Here is a 17,397-nt window from a genome sequence, read left to right on the forward strand (position 1 = left end):
GAATGGTGGTGTATTGCTGTAAAGTGTCTGCATCTGAACAAATATGTTTGCCTCGAATACCAAGGCTGTGTGGGGGTAGGGTGGGGGGCACATTTGACATGGAAAGGATGTCCAATATCAGTATGTAAGTACTGTTGTTTTTAGTAGGTTTAATGTGGACAGAAGTGTGTAGCTGGCCTTTGGTGAGCACGAAATCAACATTAAGGAAAGTGGCATGGGATTCAGAATAGGACCATGTGAAATTTGATTGGGAGATGGTATTTAAAGATTTCAGGAATTTTAACAGGTCAGCATCACCTTGAGTCCAAATGCCAAAGATATTCTCAATGTATCTAAACCAAACTAAGGGCTGAAGGCTTATGGATCACAGGAAAGCCCCCTCCAAGTGACCTATGAAAAGTTTGGCATAGTAAGAAGCCATCCCGGTTCCCATGGCTATATCCCTCATCTGTCTATATGTCTGTCCCTCAAAGGTGAAGTAGTACTTGGCGACTATAAAGTTGACTAAGGTCAGAAAGAAGGATGTCATAGGTTTGGAATCAGGTGGGCATTGACTGAGGAAATGTTAAGCAGCAGACAGACCATGTATATGGCATCTATGGTGAAAAGCAAGGTGTGTGGTGGGAGTGGGATGGGATGAGCATGGATTTCAGATGATGGAGGAAATGGTTGGTGTCTTTAACATAGGAGGGAAGTCTTTGTACTAAGGGCTTCAGGTGCTGATCAACTAAGGCAGATATATGTTCACACACTGAGAAGAAAGCAGTAAAGGAAACAAATGAAAACTTTGGAGTACAAATTAAAAGTCACGAAGAAGTAATAAAAACTTTCATGTTTGCCAATGACATTGTAATTCTGTCAAAGACAGCAAAGGACTTTGAAGAGTAGCTGAATGGAATGGACAGTGTCTTGGAAGGAGTATATAAGATGAACATCAACAAAAGCAAAACAAGAATAATGGAATGTAGTAGAATTAAATCAGGTGATGCTGAGGAAATTAGATTAAGAAATGAGGCACTTAACGTAGTAAATGAGTTTTACTATTTGGGGAGCAAAGTAACTGATGATAGTTGAAGTAGAGAGGATATAAACTGTAGATTGGCTATGGCAAGGAAAGTGTTCCTGAAGAAGAGAAATTTGTTAACTTCGAGTATAGATTTAAATATCAGGAAGTCTTTTCTGAAAGTATTTGTATGGAGTGTAGCCATGTATGGAAGTGAAACATGGACAATAAACAGTGTAGAAAGGAAGAGAATAGAAGCTTTCATAGCCAGCAACTATAGGACAGCCAGGATGATTGGATTTGTGGATCTTAGGAGCAGGTAAAAGATGTGGGTGCATGGTTTGGGTGAGGTAAGAAGTTGTATAGACTGAGGTGTTAGTTCTTGTGAGGGGCCTGAGGTTTTAAGGAGGGACTGCAGGCCAGTTTGAATCATACTGATGGGATCTTGATGGCAGAAGCTGTATGTTGGGAATGTCAGGCAGCTGGCAGTTTTTAGGAAATGCAGAGCCTGGAGTTCTGCAGAGGACAGGTTAGGCTCATGTTATCTGAGGAAGGATAGTGAAGAAATGCTGATGTGAGGAATATTTGGAAGTCTTATAAGGGATGATTTTGAGGTGGTGGTGGATCAAGTTGAGATTGTGATTGGAACTGTTCAAGGCAGGGTTTAATGTCATGTTTGCTGTTGGAAAGGTTTTGGGATTGGGTTGCAAAGTGATATTTCCAGTTGAGAATAGGTGTGAAGGAAAGTAGGTCTTTCGCCAAAGCAGCACAAATGCAGGTTTAAGGCTAAAATTGAGACTCTTGGATAATACAGATGGTTTAGGAAGGCAGAGTGCTTCAGATGAGAGGTTGAGAACAATACACTGTTGTGACTTGTTGTGATTATGAGTTGTTGTTTGTCTGGGAGGCAGTGGTGAAGACTGTGGGATGTTAAGGAGGTTGAACAAGCTCAGTTTGTCGGAGAGGAGTGGTAGTTGATGGTGTGGCTGTTTGAGCTGCAGAGGGACAGGAAGGGACACACCACTGTTGAGATACTTTAGGAAAAGGTGGGATACCTTTTTGAGGTGAAGTCTTGCATGTTGTTGCAGTCTGAAGTTCACTTGGCAGGTGATATCATCCAAGGAAACATGATGGGCAGATAACTGCAGGCTTTTGTAAGAAGACAGAAGTCTGGTGAAATGGAAAATGGCAGATAAGGCTTATAGGTCACAGATTAGCTCAGTAAGTGTGAGATATTGCTGTATTTGAAACTGTAAAAGAGCCTGGTGTATAGTAGAATTATATCCAGAAACAGGGACTTTCAGTGTTAGGCCTTAGGGAGTAACTCCAAGGGACAAGTAGGTTTCAAGAAACTGAATGTGGGACCTTATTTTTGATAGTTCAAGAGCATGATTTCGAAAAGAATGAATGTAATATATGATGGGATTTATCATCGCAGGAGAGGGCAGTTTGGAGTGTTAGAAATGGTGGTAATGACAAAGAAGAGAAGCAGAGGGTGAAAAAGATAGAAAAACAGAAGAAAAGCAAGGAAAAAATTAGAAAAATTCATACCAAAATTGTGAGAACAGAATGTAGTTAACAAGAGCTAATGAGTGGTTGAGAATTTATCACCAGAAAAGTGATATATATGATATGAAAAAATTATTGGAAAAGAAAAACATTGATAGGGTAACTCATGAAAAGAGACAAAATTTTTAATACAGGGTAAACAGAAATAGAAAGTTATACGAGAAATTGTAAATTACATTACTTGCGAAATAAAGTAATGTAGGATATGGCTGTAAAGACGATTGGAGCAATTTTGAATAAAACAAATGCACAAAAATGTGAAAGAATTATGTATAAACAAGGTAAGTGGAGGGAGGGAGGGAAAATAACTGTCAAATTAGCAAATAAATAGGCGAAAGATTATTGGGAGAAGGTCCTGCAGTATAGCAAAGCACAAACAAATTGTTAAAGGCTAATTTGTAAATAAACCAATGAAAATAATCAATTTTTTAGAATATAATGTAAACGGATAGATAAAAAAATCTACACACAAAGTATCAGCAGGAGTACACACACATAAAAAGGTTATATTTATGCAAGCTATCAGAGCCAGTGGCTCCTTCGTCCAGCAAAAAGGATGAAGGGGAAGGACGAGGGCTGAAGAAAAAGGACTGGAGAGGATTAGGAAAAGAGGCTGATATCGGAAAAGTCATCCAGAACCGGGAGTCAGGGAAGACTTACTGGACGGGATGAGAAGGAAAGACTGATTGTAGAGGACTGTACTTGACGTGATTTGATAACCTGAGAGCTTAAAGGTGGAAGACAGGGTAATATGTAAGACCGAGATTACTGCACAAAAACATCATGCATGAGTTAGTAAGAGTAACAAGCTAAGTTGATTGTACGTAACAGAGGTGGGAGGGGGATGGTGAAAAATACAGGTCAGAAAATGAAAGATGTAGAAATCTAAAATGGAATGAAGGAAGGAGTAGTTATTGTGAATAAATGCTGAGATGAAAGAAATTAAAATAAATTAAGACAGGTGGTTGGTGAGAACCAAGGACATGTTGTAACGCTAGTTCTCACCTGCAGGGGTCTGAGAAACTGGCATCAGGGGGAAGAATCCAGATAGTGCATGTGGTGAGCCAGGAACTGATGTCACGACTCTCATGTTTTAGAGCTGAAAAGTGTTTAACATAACAGCTGGTATATGCCATGTGTCGTTTCACATGTGGTTCTCCCTTTGATAGTATATATTTTGCTAGTGAGAACGAAATCAACATCAGGGAAAGTGACATATGATTTGGAATAGGACCATGTGAAATTTAATTGGGAGAAGTTATTTAAAGAGTCCAGGAATTTTAACAGGTCAGCCACACCATGAGTGTATATGACAAAGATGTCATCAAAGTATCTAAAACAAATGAGAGGTTGAAGGCATATGGATCCATAAAAGCGTTGTCCAAGTGAACAATGAAAAGTTTGTCATAGGAAGAAGCCATCTGGTTCCCATTGTTCTACACCTGATCTGTTTGTGTGTCTGCCCCTCAGAGGTGAAGTAGTTGTTGGTAAGTATAAAGTTGATTAAGGTATGTGTTGGAAGGATGTCATAGGTTTGGAATCAGGTTGGTGCTGACTGAGGAAATGTTAAGCAGCAGACAAACCATGTACAAGGGGGATGTTGGTGTAGAGGGAGGTGGCATCAATGGTGACAAGCAAGCTATATGGTGGGAGTGGGATGATTTCAGACAATCTAGGAAATGGCTGGTGTGTTTAATATGGGAGGGAAGTCTTTGTACTAAGGGTTGCAGGTGCTGATCAACTAAGGCATATATACATTCAGTGGGTGCTTTGAAGCCAGCAATTATAGGACAGTCAGGATGATTGGATTTGCAGATCTTAGGAAGAAGGTAAAACTTTTGGGTGTGTGGTTTGGATGGGGTAAGAAGTTGTATGGATCGAGGTGTTAGTCCTTGTGAGGGGCCTGAGGTTTTAACGAGGAACTGCAGGTCAGTTTGAATCACAGGGCATGGATCTTTGTACTTACCAACATCTACTTCACATTTGAGGGACAGACATACAAACAGATCAGGGGTATGGCCATGGGAATTAGTATGGCTCCTTCCTATGCCAATCTTGTCATTAGTTGCTTGGAGGGGGCTTTTCAGGGATCTATAAGCCTTCAGGCCCTGGTTTGGTTTACGTACATTGATGACATCTTTGCCATACAGACTCATGGTGAGACTGACCTGTTAAAATTCCTGTAATTTTTAAACACCTTCTCCCAATCAAATTTCACTTGATCCTATTCTGAATCCCATGCAACTTTCCTTGATGTTGATCTTGTCCTCACCAAAGGCCAGCTACACACTTCTGTCCATGTTAAACCTACTAACAAATGACAAACTTACATATTAACAGTGGCCATCCTTTCCATGTCAAACATTCTCCCCTATTCTCTCCTTGGAATTCGTGGCAAACATATTTGTTAGGATGCAGACGCTTAACAGCAGTGCACCACCATTCTCACCTCAGCTTTCACTGGACATAATTAACTTACCAGCCTTGTTCAACAGCAGATTTTCCAGGCCATTGCATTCAGTACTGGTACTGCTGATTCCTCCAAAAAACAACTTCGAAGTTCGCCACTTGTCACTCAGTATTATCCTGGTCTTGATGTATTAATCAGCTACTTAAACAAGGCCATGACTTCCTAAAATCATACCCTGAAATGAAATCCACTCTGTCTGGGATTTTGCCCACCACACCTAGAATAACTTTCAAGCTCCATGATATCCTTGTCAGACCCTATGCTCCTGTACCTGTCTCCCTTCTGTGATGTCCCCGCTGCAAGACTTGCCCTATGTACCCTTCTACCACCACCTATATCAGCCCTGTAACTGGCAAAACATGTACTATCGAAGCGAGAGCCACCTGTGAAACAACACATCATATACCAGCTGTTATGTAAACACTGTTCGACCTTTTACATCAGTATTAGCAGGTTATCAGTTAGGATGAATGGGCATAAGTGGAGGGTGTATACCAGCAACACCCAATATTATGTTGCAGAGCATGCTCTACAACATGACAGTTGTAACATCAATGCCTGTTTCACCACACGTGCTATTTGAATCCTTCCCCCAGACATCAGTTTCTCAGAACTCTGCACATCCTTGGGTTGCCACCTACCTAGCCTTAATATATGTTAATTTATTCTGCCTATGTTTTTCTTCACCATAACTTTTCCTTTATTCACGCTGTTCTGGTTTTCTACATATTTCATATTCTGACTTGTCTATTTTTTGCTGTTCCCCTACCAACTGTGTAACATACAATGCACTTAGCTTTTCACTCTTATTAACTTGTGTACAATGTTTTTGCAGTAATCTCTGTCTTGCTTATTACCTTGACTTCCGCCTTTAAGCTCGCAGGTTTTCAAATCTCGTCTGGTGCAATACCGCACAGTCAGTCTTTCATTCTCGTCCCATCCAGTTATTCTCCCCTGACCCACGGTTATGGGTGACTTTTCCAAAAGCTACCCATTTTCCTAAACCTCTCCAGTCCTTTTCCCTCACCCCTCTTGCTTCACTTTCAACCCTTCTGCTGGAAGGAGGAGTCACTGACTTGTCTAAAAATAAACTTCTTTTATGTGTGTGTTTTCCTGTTACCACTTGGTGTGTGTGTGTGTGTGTGTGTGTGTGTGTGTGTCCAATTACTTTATGTTGTTGTTGTTGTTGTTGTTGTTGTTGTGGTGGTGGTCTTCAGTCCAGAGACTGGTTTGATACAGCTGTCCATACTATTCGATCCTGTGCGAACCTCTTTATCTCTAAACAACTGCTGCAACCTACATCCTTCTGAATCTGCTTAGTGTATTCATCTCTTGGTCTCCCTCTACAATTTTTACTCTCTGTGCTTCCCTCCAGTACTAAATTGGTGTTCTGTTGATACCTGAAAATGTGTCCTACCAATCAATCCCTTCGTCTAGTCAAGTTGAGCCACAAATTCCTCTTCTCCCCAGTTCTGTTCAATACCCTCTCATTAGTTATGTGATCTACCCATCTAATATTCAGCATTCTTCTGTAGCACCACATTTTGAAAGCTTCTATTCTCTTCCTTTCTACACTGTTTATTGTCCATGTTTCACTTCCATACATGGCTACACTCCATACAAATACTTTCAGAAAAGACTTCCTGATATTTAAATCTATACTCGAAGTTAACAAATTTCTCTTCTTCAGGAACACTTTCCTTGCCATAGCCAATCTACAGTTTATATCCTCTCTACTTCAACTATCATCAGTTACTTTGCTCCCCAAATAGTAAAACTCATTTACTACGTTAAGTGCCTCATTTCTTAATCTAATTTCCTCAGCATCACCTGATTTAATTCTACTACATTCCATTATTCTTGTTTTGCTTTTGTTGATGTTCATCTTATATACTCCTTCCAAGACACTGTCCATTCCATTCAGCTACTCTTCAAAGTCCTTTGCTGTCTTTGACAGAATTACAATGTCATTGGCAAACATGAAAGTTTTTATTACTTCTTCGTGACTTTTAATTTGTACTCCAAAGTTTTCATTTGTTTCCTTTACTGCTTTCTCTGTATACAGATTGAATAACATCAGGGATAGGCTACATCCCTGTCTGACTCCCTTCTCAACAACTGCTTCCCTTTCATGCCCCTGGACTCTTATAACTGCCATGTGGTTTCTGCACAAACGGTAAATAGCCTCTTGCTCTCTGTATTTTACACCTGCCACCTTCAGAATTTGAAAAAGAGTAATGCAGTCAACATTCTTAAATGCTTTCTCTAAGTCCACAAATGCTAGAAACGTAGGTTTACATTTCCTTAACCTATCTTCTAAGATAAGTCGTAGTGTTGGTATTGCCTCGCGTGTTCTAACATTTCTACGTATTCCAAACTGATCTTCCCAGAGGTCGTCTTCTATCAGTTTTTCCATTCGTCTGTAAACAATTCATGTTAATATTTTACTGTGACTTATTAAACAGAGAATTTGGTAATTTTCACACCTGTCAGCTCCTGCTTTCTTTGGAATTGGAATTATTATATTCTTCTTGATGTCTGAATGTATTTCGCCTGTCTCATACATCTTGCTCACCAGCTGGAAGAGTTTTGTCATGGCTGGCTTTCCAAAGGCTATCAGTAGCTCTAATGGAATGTTGTCTACTCCCAGGGCCTTGTTTCAACTTAGATCTTTCAGTGCTCTGTCAAATTTTTCACACAGTGTCATATCTCCCATTTCATCTTCATCTACATCCTTCTCCATTTTCATAATATTGCCCTCAACTACGTCTCTGTTGTACAGACCCTCTATACATTCATTCCAACTTCCTGCTTTCCCTTCTTTGCTTTGGACTGGTTTTCCATCTTAGCTCTTGACATTCATACAGGTGGTTCTCTTTTCTCCAAAGGTCTCTACAATTTTTCTGTAGGCAGTATCTATGGTACCCATAGTGATATATGCTTCTACATTCTTACATTTGCCCTCTAGCCATCCCTGCTTAACCATTTTGCACTCCCTGTTGATCTCATTTTTGAGACATTTGTATTTCTTCTCGCCTGTTTCATTTACTGCATTTTTATATTTTCTCCTTTCATCAATTAAATTCAGTCTCTCTTCTGTTACCCAAGGATTTCTACTAGCCCTCGTCTTTTTAAAACTTGATCCTCAGGTGCCTTCACTATTTCGTCTCTCAAAGCTACCCATTCTTTTTCTACTGTATTTCTCTTCCCTTTTCTTGTCAATTGTTCCCTAATGCTCTCTCTGAAACACTCTACAACCTATGGTTCTTTCAGTTTATCCAGGTCCCATCTCCATAAATTCCTACCTTTTTGCTGTTTCTTCAGTTTTAATCTACAGTTCATAACCAGTAAATTATGGTCAGAGTCCACATCTGCCCCTGGAAATGTCCTACAAGTTAAAACCTCGTTTCTAAATCTCTGTCTTGCTATTATATAATCTATCTGAAACCTTCCAATGTCTCCAGGCCTCTTCCATGTATACTACCTTCTTTCACCATTCTGAGTGTTAACTATGATTAAGTTATGCTCTGTGCAAAGTTCTACCAGGTGGCTTCCTATTTCATTCCTTACCCCAGTCCGTATTCACATACTACATTTCATTCTCTTCCTTTTCCTACATTTGAATTCCAGTCCTCCATAACTTTTAAATTTTCATCTCCCTTAACAATCTGAATAATTTCTTCTCATCTGCGGAGCTAGTTGGCATATAAACTTGTACTACTATGGTAAGCATGGGCTTCACGTCTATCTTGGCTACAATAATTTGTTCACTATGCTGTTTGTTGTCCGCATTCCTATTTTTTTATTCATTAAAAAACCTACTCTTGCATTACCATTATTTGATTTTGTGTTTATAACCCTGTATTTTCATGAACAGAAGTCTTGTTTCTCCTGCCACCGAACTTCACTAATTTCACTATATGTATCTTTAACCTATCCATTTCCCTTTTTAAATTTTCTAACCTACTTGCCTGATTAAGGAATCTGACATTCCATGCTCCGATCTGTAGAATGCCAGTTTCGTTTCTCCTGATAGCAACATCTTCCTGAGTAGTCCCCGCCTGGATATCCACATAGGGAACTGTGTTACCTCCAAAATATTTTACCCAAGAGGACACCATCATCACTTAACCATACAGTAAAGCTGCATACGTTTGGGAAGAATTAAGGCTGTAGTTTCCCCTTGCTTTCAGCTGCTCGCAGTATCAGCACAGCAAGGTCATTTTGGTTGATTTTACAAGGCCAAATCAGTCAATTATCCAGACTGTTGCCCCTGCTACTACTGAAAAGGCTGCTGCCCCTCTTCAGGAACTGCACGATTGTCTGGTCTCTGAACAGATACCCCTCCACTGTGGTTCTACCTTTGGTACGGCTACCTGTATCACTGAGACACGCAAGCCTCCCCACCAAAGGCAAGGTCTATGGGTCATGGGGAGGAATTACTTTATACTGTCAAAAATTGATTATTTAGGTAATGTTTAAAGTATTTTTCATTGCAATTTCAGATCTGATTTTGGTTTTTCTGTATCACATCATAAGTTTTTGTACAGACCACCTCTGAAGCTCTAGCTGAAATTACATTTGTTTTATAATGGGAAATATTTTAAATTGCATTAAAAATAGACTATTTATTTTGTACTTTGTAAAGAATCGCTATAAACTGGATTAGAGTCGACAATGGTGTATATTAACTTAAAATTGCTAATAATTATTTGAGAATCACAACATGTAGTTGACAGTTTATTTTTCCATTGCTGCATCAAGTGGTTTCTGACATGGGGCAATACTTCTCTTCCTTGATTGTCTCCCTTCATCATTGTTGTCTCTCTTTAGTATAAAACAGTATTCAGCCATTATGTTTGTGTTCCATCTTCTCTCTAGTATCTCTTTTCCATCTAATTGATCTCCTGATGGAATGATTCCCTTTGTTCTTCACTAACTTTACACGAAAGTTCGCAGGGGGAAAAACAAGAAATAAATAAAAAAATATGTGAATGTATAAAATGAAGCTTCATACTCATGTTACATTCCTGATTCGTGAAACTCTGCAACTTTTTTTAAACATGATTTTGTAATTTGGATGTTGTTGTTACCTAATTGCTGGGCACCACTTCTTTAAAAGATTTGCAAGCCCGTTAAACCACTGGATGCATTGGTCTTTCAAACAGATTGTCTTTCATTAAATTTGTGACCTGCAGCCCCACAAAAATCCCGTCTTTAAGTTTCTCCTAAGATGCTTTTGGAAATCTTTTTACCAAGAACAGGAAGGTGTCACCATATTTTGGAAGTGATTTTTAATGATCTGTTTCATTAATCCAAGCATGCTGTGAAAAGAAGGTAATAATGTCTTGGGTAATTTCGTATATTCTGTTAACCAGGTTGGAAAATTTTTCTTTCAGGTCAGTTCACTACCTTCCATTTCTTGTCTTTGGCTTGTGTATTCCACTCACCTTGTGCAGTGCCGAGCTTTTATCTTGGTCACACCATCTTGCGCCGAAGTATGCATAGCAAACATTTTTCACAAAACTATAAATTTGTTTAGCAATTATGTAGCCACCACAAACATAATACAATATGTCTGTGTTATTCAGACACTTGGGGAATTAATTTCTAAGAAGCAGTAAAACTACATTCAACAGCACTAATATAACGTCACAACACTGTATTGTGTCAACATGGTGCTAAAGTTTCTGCCTAACAGCCAGATGGGTGTGAAAAGTTTGGCCAACTATTCCATATCACTAAATTAAAATTTCCCTTGCTTGCAATAAAATTTCTCCCAGTGGAACTTATGTTTAAATGAAAAATGAGTATAATTGATTTGTTAAAAAAAACTGTACATGCTAGGGGAAAAAACCTAATAGTAGATCTAAAACCACTACAAAACTTTTTTTTGAGATCAGCAGAAATTATTCAAACATAAAAAATAATGTTGCATAGGGTTACCAAATCACATTTTGCCATCATAGTTGAAGTGCTTCTGTTTGAGATGCCTTTTTTTAATGGAGCAAATACATGGAAGTTGCAAGGCGACATGTCTGAACTGTAGGGTGGACGCCCAAGTTGCTCCCACTTGAACTTGGCCATTATACCAAGTGTGACCTTGGAGACATGTGGACATGCATTGTTGTGGAGCAGAATCACACCCTGCATGAGCAGACCAGGCCATTGGATCTCTGGCATCAGTGTTGGTGGTGAACCTCACCTTCGCTGCTGAGGGCACAGCTTTGAATTATTTAGGGGGAGGTGACAACTATATTCGCGTCCCTAGATGTCTCACTGTGGAATATGAAAATTTCAGTCAGTTTGGTTGTTGTGATGTTTCATACCTTTTCATGAACATTCCTTGTATTCCAGAAAAGTTCAAGATTTCTAAATGGTGATTGGTAAATTTTTGCAATAACTGGGTTGAACTTAATAATTTTTATAACTGCAACTTCACAGTTCTTTTTGACATTTGTTCCAGTAGTTTTATCATAGTTACAATGGTAGAGGCAAAAATATTCAGTTAAAATAATCTTCACAAAAGCTTTCATTGTAGCATAATGTTTATTTCCATTTTCTGCTGTTATTTTTCTGTACTTCATCACAGTTTGTTGCTGAAATGCAGGAAATAGGTGGCACTCCTTTTTCAGTCTATATAAATTTGTAAACTTTAGATGTATTGGAACTCGTGTGCTTAATACTGAAGCATCAAGTAGTAAAATACACATGCAGAAAAGACTCTCACTTTTGTCACATTCGTACTCTGTATTGTACCTAACATTTCATAAACCATTGAGAGCTGAGCAGCTAAAACAGTAATTTTAAATGAAATAATTCTTGATAAAAGCTCTACAAACAGATTCAGATTAGTGAATCAAATTGAATGTTCCAGGTGCAGAAACCACTACATGCATCACTTTCATACAGCTCCTCCTGCGTTAGTGCTTCAGAGTTCTTTGATGCCGAAGAGTATCAAATACAAGACGGTGGAGGGGGTCGTGAAAGTGATACTTCTTCAGAAGCTGGCAGCATAACGAGTGAGGAAGGCAGTGTCAGTAGTGAGAACAGTGAGGTCGGCACTGAATACACTCCTGCACAGAGTGGTAAGAATAACCAGTTTCTGTTTGATCTTATAACTCAGTTGAAATAAAAAGTAGCTTAAATTTGTTGTAATTTTTTATATCGGTCCATTGAGTGCTTAAGTAATAATAATGTGAGGAGTCTAATGGAAATCACGTTCTCATTTTATAATTTTATATAATTAATTTTTTTTTTCAAAAGGATCAGATTCTGCTTTAGAGTTAAAACAGAGAGAGAATAAAAATGTTCGGGCAATTTAATTTATGTGCAGTCCTCATATAAAATTTGAAAAAATTGGCTCTATAGAGGTTTCAGAATTGGAAGGAAGGGTGATTAATTTTGTCTCTTAACAATCGAAGACATTATCTAAGCAGGTGGTACAACTAAAAAGGTGGGGAAAAGTGTCAAATGAAACATATTCACTTAGTCTTCATGTCAGGTGATGCAGGATAACACAAGTGGAGGTGGTTTTTCTTCTTCAGTTTTCTGAGCAACATATTTTTCCTCATGATCTTTTTGTTTTTAGATGAGTCTCTTTTTTCATCATTATTCACAAAAATGTAATCTGTTGTTGCAAGAATTCAGAAGCTATGTTATTGTGTTACTCTTGTGCCAGCATTTGTATATTTTTTACTGTGGTTCACAATACTTTTCACATTAGCATCTGATAAAATGTGTTTAAATAATCAGAGGTGCTAATACGAGGATGTTTTTTAGTGTAAACCACAATCAAAATAAACTAAATAAAATATTTATATTCTCATTTGGAGAAAAAGAGTAGGTATTTTTTCTCGATTGTCTCATGTAGTGTCATATTACAGAAAAAATCCACAAATAGGCACACGTTCCTCGATCTCATTGGACTTATATTTGTTGCAGCGGCTCCTGGAGGAGGCAGTACAAGTATAAAATGTATGACTGGCAGGAGAACCAAACTGCCCGCCGTCCGTCCAGACACAGAAGGACTTTCATTGTGGAACCTTTTGTGCAAGAATATTGGCAAAGATCTTTCACAAGTTTCAATGCCAGTGGCTTTAAATGAACCTCTTTCCATGTTACAGGTTGGTGTTTTATGTGTTTTGCACATCTGTTAATATTTCTGTCAGTATATTATGTCCAGACTAAATGTTTGACAGTTAAATAACAAAGAGGACACACTCAGTGGAGGGGAGGCGGAAAGAGTGAAGCAAATGACAACATGCAAGCACAGTAGTATAAAGGCAAACTTGGATAATAAAAATTTTTAGTAGTGGTATATTATTCCCTAGCAGTCAGCTTTTCCCGTTGCCAATACTGACTGAAGGTAAATACGGAGAGAGAATAAAACCCGTCACGTAGTATAGTTGTAGAGCAATCTGATGGTCCTTCAAAAAAAAATTTTTTTTTTATACTATACAGTGAAAATCTTATTATGTGGGTGGTACATCTGATGAGGAGGTGAAAACATTAAGATGTACAGAGCACATAACAAGTGATTGTACATCATAATAATGCATCATGGTAACATGAAACAGATACACCTGTTTTTGATTATTGAATTTAAGAAAAGAATAAAAAGTACTGCAAATACCCCAATTTGTTCCAAAATGAAATTACTATCTAATCTTTAGGGTGTGAGATGGATTATATGAGGTAAAGCCTAAACAATACCATACACACTCTTCATGAAGACACTCAGCACAGTGGCTGATAGGAGTAGTAGAATCATTAGAACTTGCCAGATGCTATCCGTAGCATAGCATGTAGTGCTGTTTGCCCTGGCATTATTGTCAGCATTTTGTGTTTCCTTTGCTGCACTGAGTTTTGTTTCATATTTTGTGATTGAATACTGTTTTTGAAGTTATTAAAAGTGACTAATGATGCAAATTTTGGTACTTTTAACTACTTATTTCACACATGCTTTTGGTACAAAAGGAGACAAAGTGGTATTCGCTTACAAAGGGAGACTAGATTGGCAACAACCAGAAAGTTGTCAGTGCCTCATTGTACCCTGTCAGCTACCCCTGTCATTCACTATGCACATGTAAAAATTAAAACATATGTTAAAAATGGTTGTTCTGCACCACTGTGCACTTTCATGCCTGTGAAATTGAATTCAAACTCACTTAGTGCGGGACTATAACATGGGTTTTTTCAATACTTTTGTGTGTTTTTCTTCAATTAGCCTACCATTTTAAGGTATTTTTGTACACTTTTCCATTTAAGTGCCCATGGAAAAAAAAAAACACATAAGGAGACAACTCCAGCAAATGAGGCAGCCAGTAACCTTTGCTTATGATTAATTCTTCTTTAAAGACTCCTTGAGTAAGACATCTATTGGTAGTATGTGTGGAATATACATCCATCTTTCTGGAAAAAGCAGTACTACTTAACTGAGCCCATAATTTCTTGAAAATTTTAGGATAAATGTCTGTATTGAGAGTAGCTTCAAAGAATAACAAGCCAATAATTTGGCTACCAGACAAGAGGACAGCCACCATGTATGTTGTTAATGTATAGACTGAATATAATACAGGTTTGCTCCAGAGAAAATAGGGTTAATCCATGTGATGTGCAGAGAGTTTTCCTCAGGCCAGTTAGGGCACACTCCCTGCCTGCTGTGAGCGTGTAACATCACCAGTTGTGTAAGTGAGTAAATAGTCTTGCTCTCTGAGTCAATGGATACAGCGTCACTCCCCTGCCTCACCCCTGAGACAACACATAGGCTCAAAAAGAACCAAACTTACGTCAATTCCACAAGAAGGTAGGGCCACACCTCTGCCAGAGTGGCCATCTTAATATTGTGGACAGTCAGCTACGTGGGAAGAGAAGTGGGTGGGTCTGCGTGATTGCACTGTGTCACAACGATGTCGCTGTTGTGGTCAGGGAGATACGACGGGGGTTCCCTGTAGTGTGGCAGCAGTGACTATGGTCATCCACTTGAGGTTTCTACTGCAACAACAGTGGGGCTGAGGGATGGAGAGGGTGGGGTGGGGGGGAGAGGAGGAGGAGGAGGAGGAGGAGGAGGAGGGTCGAGATAGCTGCCACACTCCCAGGTTGCAGTGCTTGGTCGGTCAGCCCTTCAGCTATTCAGGTGACACTGCCAGTAATGTCTGTTGTCCTCCGAATTTATAAAGGTGACAGTTCTGGCCAGATTTGATAGTAGTGGGGGCCCACACCGTATGCTGTCTGAAGGTCCACCCATACTGAGTTTCCCTAATGGAAGCTACATCAGTGTGGCGTACACTGCTAGTGCTGTTGCTGGAAGAGAAGGTGGAAAATGGTTACAGGTTGCCTGCCATGCAGAAGTTCTACTGGTCTTTTGCCTGTGACAGTCGTGGTCCTGTATATACATAAAATATTAGAGTGCCTTTGTTAGAAGAAGACTGAATTGCTACATTCATCTTTTCCTTAAAAGTGCAAATCATCCGCTCCACCTCACCATTTGAATGAGGGTGAAAAGGAGGTCAAGATCTGCTGTATGCCATATTTAGTGTAAAACTCTGCATGTGGGGCAAATATGAACTGGGGATCACCATCAGTCATATGGTCCATGGGAAGCCTTCTATCGTGAACACCTGCCAAGTGCTTTAATTGTCACTTTTCATATATTTTGCTGACATGTGGAAAGTTTGAGGAAGGGTCCACAATGAGTAGCCACGCTGAGTTGAGAAAAGCAGCTGCAAAGTCTACTTGAACTCTGTCCCAAGGAGCAGCAGGATGGTGCCAGGATGAAAAAACTTTTTGAGGAGATGCCTGATTGGGGCCAAAGTTGGGACATGAGCGGCCAAGAAACTCACTATCTTTGTCAGTGGCAAGCTAGTAAGCATGGTGGTGGGCCAAGATCTTGATCTGTGTGGGACACCAGTGACCCACATAAAGCATAACAAGGACCAGAGTGCGGAGTGAGGGCGGGATCACTACCCACAGGGGTCCATAGTAAGTAGGAGGACCCCATGCTGAGCTGACAGCTTATGTTTCAAAGAAAAGTAGCAATATGATGCTGGGTTTGATTTTGTATTGAGATAACCCTACCAGTCTGACTTCACCCGCTTAAAAATTTATCTCATCATGAGGTTTTTCCATGATTCAGTTGCAGTAGTGGATGCCATGAATTGAAAATTGTTTAAAATTAAAAGGGCCTTTTAGTTGATATGGAAGCACCCAACCTTCTTTTGGTCAAATTCTGTTTCACAGCTAGCTGGGAGTTGGGAAAGAGCCTCTGCACTCATATGCCGCATTGTTGGTTTGTATGTGATGGAATACTGATAAGCAGATAATGCTGACAAGGTGTCTACCTGGAAACTGAATTTTTATAATTTTTAATATTTATATATGTGAAGTTCAGAATTCAAATATCATTTTGCCAAAGCAGTTCAATGTAACTATCAAAAATACCTGAGAAAATTTACTTTGAACTATCAGAGGATCTTTAATTCACTACTGTTAAGGCAACCGGAAAAACTGCATTTTCTTGAAATTGCACTTTAGGCTGGCTTTCTGTACGACGGAAAAAAGTGAGTGGAAGTTTTTGAGATGTTTATGAGACCCTTGATAATGTTGCTGTTAAAAAAAAAAAAACACTGAAATTTCTGGGATCAGTTGTTCCAAGTATCTTTGGAAAATGCAGGGGCACTAGAGATGCCAGCATCCACCAACCACTCTCCAATATTTGCAAGCATCTCTGCAGGAAGAATGGGCGTAATTGCCTCAATATAAGACTGATAACATCACTCACAGCATACCCTGTCATTGTCAGGCCTATATTGCAGCCAGACATGCATTAACCAGTTGTCAGAATGTGTGTGCAAATTCATTAAGTTGGAAAAAACAATGGACATTTTTGTCTTATCATTATGCATGTTGCAGTTGTTTATGTTCTGTGTTCTTTAGTTTGTTTCTACTTTACATGTTTACACTGTTTTGTGGGAAAGTAAATGCAACATTACAAAACTTCTGTGTGTTGCTTTAATTTTGGACACCAGTGTAATTGGAAAGGAACTGCTTTGGTTTTGAAATAAACTTCCTTTTGCTTATAATGAGAAAATGTGACCCTACGGAATTTGAAAAATTGGAGGAGTGGAAGTCTTTTTCCATCAACAGCCTCCTTCACACCTCGTTCTCAAATGAGGTGGGCCTAGGTGTCCGTCTTTCATGCCTGAAGAAAGAACAAAAAGTACCAAAATCTGGGTAAAGCTTTTTTTTTTTTTAAAAAAATGTGTCTGTTGACAGTACTGAAATTTTGTCTCCTCATAATTTTACAATTGCCTCCAGTGAATTTACCTTTTTATACTTTACCATAAGACAAAAA

General features: G+C 39.0%; 1 protein-coding gene across 1 annotated transcript in view; it reads left to right on the forward strand.

Moving 5' to 3' along the window:
• The window catches only part of LOC126092630 (oxysterol-binding protein-related protein 6-like), a 262,237-nt gene that overhangs the window by 166,547 nt on the left and 78,293 nt on the right, over positions 1-17,397 (forward strand). Inside the window, exons 11-12 of the mRNA XM_049908352.1 lie at positions 11,920-12,130; positions 12,987-13,168. Coding sequence (XP_049764309.1) covers positions 11,920-12,130; positions 12,987-13,168 — 393 coding nt within the window. The remainder of the gene's footprint in view (positions 1-11,919; positions 12,131-12,986; positions 13,169-17,397) is intronic.

This window comes from Schistocerca cancellata, chromosome 7 (genome assembly GCF_023864275.1).
Source record: "Schistocerca cancellata isolate TAMUIC-IGC-003103 chromosome 7, iqSchCanc2.1, whole genome shotgun sequence".
NCBI classification, from domain to species: Eukaryota; Metazoa; Arthropoda; class Insecta; order Orthoptera; family Acrididae; genus Schistocerca; species Schistocerca cancellata.